The sequence below is a fragment of the Oreochromis aureus genome, linkage group 6 (assembly GCF_013358895.1).
Source record: "Oreochromis aureus strain Israel breed Guangdong linkage group 6, ZZ_aureus, whole genome shotgun sequence".
Lineage (NCBI taxonomy): Eukaryota > Metazoa > Chordata > Actinopteri > Cichliformes > Cichlidae > Oreochromis > Oreochromis aureus.
In genome coordinates, this window is record NC_052947.1 from 37,331,877 (window position 1) to 37,339,085 (window position 7,209).

The window sequence follows — 7,209 nt, forward strand, 5'->3', positions numbered from 1 at the left end:
TGTACATATGGTCTTTCACAATAAAGCTGACTTTGACTTTTGACTTTGACTATATGTGTGTGTGGGTATATACATGATAAAAAATTATCAAGGCTCCAACGTGAGCTAGAATTCTTTCAAAATGATGTGAAGGACCATTAAAGCCATATATGAACAATTACTGCAAGAATTTGCTGCTAAATGTGGTTTTACAAGGGGTGTACATACTTTTTTCCACAGGATTTTGTACACTCCTGAGAACATTTTCTTTCTCACATGACTGTATGTATAATTTTTCTTCACTTACTGTAACATATTAACAAGCCATAAAAAGACAGCTTCCCCATGTGTGAAATAGGTGTGAAAGAAGTAAAACGCATCATTGTGGGATTGTGGGTGTTAAATTCGTCAGGTATAAAAGAGCGTGGTGCAACTAAAACTTCATTCTTTCATTTTTACTACACTCTAGGTAAGATAATAGAAGGTACTGAGCAAAGCTTTCTGTCAGCTGTCAAGGTAAGACCACCAAGTCCTTTGTTCCATACGATTTTCTTTTTGTCCTTTGTTTAATACTTTAGTGTAGTGGCTCTGAAAATATTGGTCATGCTCCAGTGGAGGTGCATGAAATCACTGCATGAACAGTGGAAACTAGATAAGATGGTTAATGCAACAAAACTATGCAAAACAAGAATTATTTCAAAATGTAACTGCTTATCAGTGTATTGTTTAAATCGTGAAACATTACAGGTTCTTAGTTGTTTAGAAGGAGTAACATGTTTAGCCAAATATTCTACTTAAATTGCTGGCTGCCTGAGTGGTGTCCAAAAAATGATGTGGGCTTTAAAGATAAATGCAAAACGTTTTACGTTTTGTTATTAGAGAGAGCATCCATCCCATTTGGAGGGAGCAACTCTTATTTCTAGAAATGTGGCTTATCCGGAGTAACACCAAAGTGTTCCGAGGCCAGCCGAGAGATATAATCTCTCCAGCGTGTCCTAGGTCCATCCTCTTTTAAGTCCCTTTTAGTAAATTATTTACTAGTTGAACATCATATTTATTTACTCTGCCTTTCACCCTCCATTTTCTTCAGTGCCATATGCCAACACAGTGCAGAACATCTACTACTTAAACTCTACTCCCACAGAGGTCAATTATATTGTTACATCCTCACTGTGTATCACTCTGGATACTGTAGCTCCTCAGAATTTGAAACCCTGGAATTGAAAGTACTTGGTTTGCTGGTGTAACTCTCGTACTCGCACCTTAAAGCAGATAACCCATAAGCTGGAGAGGACATGGTGTTTGAATGGTAAACGGCCTGTATTTGTATAGCGCTTTACACACACACACACACACACACACACACACACACACACACACACACACACACACAGAGAACAACCGCAGGTTTCTCCTCAGCACTGTAGCCAGGCTGACAAACAGTCCACACTCTATCGAGCCAAGCATCCCTTTAACCTTAAATATTTATCATGTCATGAATTTCTTCACACATAAAGTTTTAGCTATTAGAGAAAAAATGATGTTGCTCACGGAAATTATACCACTTGTTGAGCAACTCTGGAGAGTAATGGCAGGGACTAGAAGGAGAAAGTATATTTTTCTCATACTGGCTTCTCTTCATTGACTTCTTGTTAAAACCAGAATCAAATTAAAAATTATTTTCTTCACGTACAAGATGTTGAATAATCTGACCCGATCTAATCATAAAGACCTTACAGTACCATATCAAAGCAATAGATGTTACGGCTGCGGCGGCAGGCGTGTGAAGTGGTGAAAGAATGGTGAGAGGATCCAAGTGATTATTTGATTAGCGATTATTTACACTTGGTGAGAAACAAACAGAAGCAGAGGGACAACATCTAAGAAAACCCTCCCTTAGTTACGCTACAATAGGCCTAGGTTGCTAGGGGCTTCCTATGATCCATTGTGTGTTTCTTCTTCACTCACTTTTTTTCACTTATGTGTTTATACAACACTCATTAGTTATTAATCTCTGGCTCTTTTCCATATTGAGTCTTTTGTCTTGCCTTCCGCTTGGTTTTCCTGAGAAAGCTGCCTGGATAGAGTGAGTAGGAGGTGGGATATATGTTGACAGCTCGCTAGCTATAAATTCACCAAAGTGTTACCTGCACATACTTCACATAAGCAAATCAAATGCAATCAGAAATGATAAGAACTTTGGGTGAGGTATATTGGATATTTGGGGTATTTAAGTTTACACTGGGGGGCAACACGGTGACATGGTGGTTAGCACTGTTGCTTTACAGCAATAAGGTCCCGAGTTTAATTCCACCATTAGTCCAGGGTCTTTCTGTGTGGCGTTTGCATGTTCTCCCCATGTTTGCATAGGTTCTCTCTGGGTACTCCGGCTTCCTCCCATAGTCCAAAGACATGCAGCTAGTGGGGATAAGTAAATTGGTAACTCTAAATGGTGCATAGGTTTGAATATGAGTGTGAATGGTTGTCTGTGTCTATGTGTTAGCCCTGTGACAGACTGGCGGCCTGTCCAGGGTGCACCCTGCCTCTCGCCCTAAGGAAGTTGAAATGGTATTTTCGCACTGTTTAATTTCCCTTTTGTTCATGTAATTTAATCTCCTCTCATTGTTAAATGGTTCCATTCAGATGGCAAAGCTGTGGCACCTCCTGCTCCTGTGTTGGGCATGGAGTCCCTTGTGCCTTCCATCCAGTGTGAGCTTCATTGGTACACCACAGGAGTGTGAAAAGGCTCACTTTGTCCCTGGTTACAACTTGGGTGGCGAAGGCTTTGACATTGTGACGATGGAGAGAAAAGGTGCCTATGTGATCGACACTGAAACATGGAAGATTGGAAATGGTACCTGTAGGATGTACCATAATGGTTACATGAATGGAGAGAAGCAGAAGGTCCCTGTTGCTGTGGTGGACTGGAGAACCCTGCCCATGTGCAGCTTGAAGGTCTCCAGTGTGGTCTATGATTCTGTTGAAACTCTTGTCAATGACTCAACATCATCTGTATCCAACAACTGGAAAATTGGCCTTGACATCCCGGTAGATCCTTCAGTAAAGGTTAGGGTTGGCTTTGGAGGTTCTCACTCAAGAGATTCTTCCTTTGCCATGAAAAAGTCAAAACAAGACCACTACACCTTCTTACACCATTCTATCAACTGTCATTACTATGGGTGAGTATGTCAGTGGATATTTTTCTTATTTGAGTAATTTGCTGATAATTATTTATTTATTTATTTATTTTATGTAATTTTTTTTAGTTTAGCATCCAGAGTGATTCAAAATCAAATGGTTTCTGTGTCACTGAAGTATTTATTGCATTTACTGCAGTGATGTTAAACACTTTCCCCCCCAAAGGGTCAGCCAGAACACATACATACAGATCTGGAGTGTGCTGGAATATCATATCATTTTATAAGTTGTGTATAAACATGTTGTACGATGTGAAAAAAGTGCGTTTAAAAAATCGATTTTCCCGATTCAAGATTTTAGTTTGAATAAAGGAATATCGATTCATTAAATCCTGAATTTTGGCAGAGATGCAACAATCTCTGGTTAACACTCGCAATATTATTTCAACAACCACCAAACAGTTAAAACAGTAAATGAGAGCAGGTAAATGGATTCCGCAAAAAAAATGTAAACACAAAGCGCAGCTCATTCACATATGCGGACATGCCTTTGGGTACTGAAAGTCAACATCTCACAGACTCTGAAGCTGCAGGTTTCACCACTCTCTGACCAAAAATTCACTGAACCAGCGGCAAAAGAAGATCAAAACTAAGCTTCATGCTTGCTAAAAATCGTCATAAATTCCCTCTTACTTTACTGATAAAATCATATTTCTTGTACAGCTCTCTCTCTCTGTACTACTTCAAAAACTCTTCTGTTCACTGTTGTCGGCTGCTGTTTTTTTTTTCTTCTCAAACATGACCTCAGACAAGAAAGCCTAATTTCTGCTTTTCAATACCGAAGAAATTTAAACTTTTACAAATTCTGTTAAATTGCAAAACGTTTAGCTCTGTAACTTTGCTCTGCTTCACTTGAGCAGCATCAGGTAATATTCATATGCTGATTCATGTTTTTTTTCCATTTTTGATCTACTGCAGAATATTTGTAAGGTTATCTGCTATAAAAAGCCAAGCCAGAAAACTCTTTGTTTTATCCTTACTTACTTTGACACAAAGGTATCTGCTATCTCCCAGGTGTCAGCTTTGTTTTTATACCTAGATATAAAAATATGGATAATTACTGATAAATGAATCAGAATATTCTGGAATGTCTGAGTCAACATTGAACTGAATTGAACTGGAATCGAATCAGTTATAGAAATCGAAATCGATTACTAGCCTAGTGAAAAGCACTGGGACTATAAATTCTGAAAACCTTTTTAAGTTCACCACATTTCAAAACAGCTGATAATATTTTGGTTTTTCATTCTGTGGCTTAACCGTTATTATTTGGTATAGATAGTCATGAGTAATGTGTTTGTCAATAGGATTTAAAACTGATGAGGAGGAGTTTCTTGTTCAGCTAAAATTATTATTTTCCTCACTTGCAACACAGTGCTTCCTGGTGCAAAATAATGTGAAAAGTCTAAAGCTTATTCTTAGCAGTTTTCCATTTTGAAAAGCCATCCAGTGAACCAGATTTTTGGTTGGCCTGATCTGGCCCATGAGTCAAACGTTTGACATCTCTCTGTTGCTGATAGTTGGAATCAATTTGAATTAAAGAAAACAACATAAAAAATAATGTAAATTAAGTGGAACTGTACAAACAGTTAAGTTAAACTTATTTATATGCTTTTCTGTTCCACAGCTACAGACTGGCAACAAGTCCTCCTTTGAGTCAGGAATTCAAGTCGGCTGTGGACTCCATTCCCCCTTATTCCTCTAAAACTGCACCATTATATCACAATCTGATTGACACTTATGGAACACATTACATCACACAAGTGTCTCTTGGAGGTGGAATTAAAGCAACCACTGCTGTCAGGACCTGCATGGCTACAATGAATGGACTAACAGATACTGATGTTAGTGACTGTTTGTCAGTTGAAGCTTCAGCTTGTTTTGCAAATTCTGCCCGTATTAAAGCAGAGTATGAACACTGTCAGAGAAAGAAAAAGTAGTTAGGGTCTAATCAAACTTTCAGCAGTTCATTTAATGAGCGACGCACAGAGGTCATTGGTGGAGATATTGATGGAGGTGATATCCTCTTTGTAGGCCAATCTGACCCCTCGGTCTATAGAAACTGGCTCATTTCTCTTAAAACTATCCCTGATGTGGTCCAATACAACTTAAAGCCCCTACACACCATACTGCCATTAAATCATCCTGCATGGGCGGGACTGAAGCGAGAAGTGGAGCAGTACATTAAGAAAAATGCAGTGCTGAAGAAATGTTCAGAAACCTGTAAGATTGGGCACCGATCAAACGTAAGAGATCCTTGTGCTTGTGTCTGCAACAGTAACCAGAATGTGAAGTCAAACTGCTGTCCTGCTGGGAAAGGTTTTGCAACCTTAAAGGTGTTCAAACTTTATGCAGAGGGTCTGTACGGTGACAGGTGGACTAAGACAGATGGTTCAGTGGAGGTGACATATGGTGATCAGAAAAAGCGCACTGATATTATAAGAAATGATGACAACCCTAAATGGAGAGAAACATTTGAATTTGGAACCATCACCATCAACATGAAAGACAAACTTACATTTGCTGTGTATGATGAGGACACTTACTGGAACAGTGATCTGTTAGGCGAGTGTTCATTTGATATGCAAGCAGGGAAGGTGAGCGACAGCTGCATGCTGAATCATGGGACCTTCTTCTTTTCCTACATCGTAGAGTGTGCACCAAGTCTTAGTGGGAACCAGTGTCAGGAGTATATCCCCTCACCCATGAGTCCGTCTTTGGCTGAGGTTTTCCACACCAGAAATGGGGTTCTTCTTGGAAAGATGGGGAATAACTATGAGAAGTCAGCCAATGAGTGATTTAAAGCCATATGTCATTGTTAGGAATTGAGTTGGTGGATTTGACGACATGCTGAATATCTATGTGCTTGTACTTCATGGCATTCTGTCTTTAACTTTTATGTGAAAAAATATTTTTTGAACTCAAAAGTGTAATGCACTTCCTATGCTTGTTTTTCAATATTCTTTCAACTATCTAGCAATAAAGCATCAGCAAAGACAACACCTGTGTTTCTTTTAAGTATTCAAAAAAAATATTGTGTTATTTTTTGGGTTTTGATATAACATGGCAATGAAGGATGTTCTGTCCAGTTTTGCATAGAGAGTGCAAAAGTGTGTCATCTATATAAAAAGATTAGAATATTGAATTGAATCTAACATTCACCTTAAACAGCCAGAAGCAGAAACATCCAATTTAGCATCTTATTGAAACAACCCATCATTAACTCTAATACTAGGAGACTCATAGATAACCTTGTGGCCATCAGGAGGTTAAACAGAAACAGTAATGAGTCTACCAGGGTTTCACCACTTTGGAATTATTAAAGTTTCAAAGGAAAGGACTATGAAGTACTTTTTCTTATACTTTATTCATCTCCTGTTGGGAAATTACTCTCAGCATTTAACCCATTCACTCAGGGAAGCAGTGGGCAGCCACCAATTCAGCACCCAAGGAGAAGTGTGTAGGGAGGGTACCTTACTCAGTGGTACCTCAGGTTAGCCGTTCGGTGGATTTGAACCCCCAATCTTCCAATCATGGGGCAAACGCTCTACCTACTGAGCTATTGACATAGATGAAACAAAGAAATAAAGTAATCATATATTAAAAATATACAAAATGTCATAGTGGTAATTAAACTAAATGTACATGATAATTAGAATGATCAAAAATGTGTCACAGAGTAAGTAAATTCCAATATAAAGACAAACAAAGACATCAAAACAACCCCCCTGAATAAGATCATTTTTACATAAAAATAAAACTAATGGATTTACAATCTTTTTATTGGAAGTTTATATTGGCAACTGTTTATTCAGTTTATGTAATGCATCAAGAGGTTACCACAAGCTACAGTTGTCACAGTTGTGTTTTAGGTGTGAGGGAAATTAACTAGTGCACATTGTTGCTGTGGGTGTTAGAACAGTTAAAAATAAAACCTGTGGAAAGAGCACAATAGAGTCTCCACTTCTACATCAGTACTATAGCATACTTTAGATGATACATACTTCTGATCTGAGCTGGCTGCTAATTGTCA

General features: G+C 38.5%; 1 protein-coding gene across 1 annotated transcript; it reads left to right on the forward strand.

Moving 5' to 3' along the window:
- Positions 1 to 466: 466 nt before the first annotated feature.
- LOC116331515 (perforin-1-like) lies at positions 467 to 6,155 on the forward strand. Its single transcript, XM_031754232.2, has 3 exons — positions 467 to 495; positions 2,623 to 3,158; positions 4,804 to 6,155. Exons 2-3 carry the CDS (start codon positions 2,623 to 2,625, stop codon positions 5,114 to 5,116), a joined length of 849 nt encoding a protein of 282 aa, XP_031610092.2. The 5' UTR covers positions 467 to 495; the 3' UTR covers positions 5,117 to 6,155.
- The last annotated feature ends 1,054 nt before the right edge of the window (positions 6,156 to 7,209 follow it).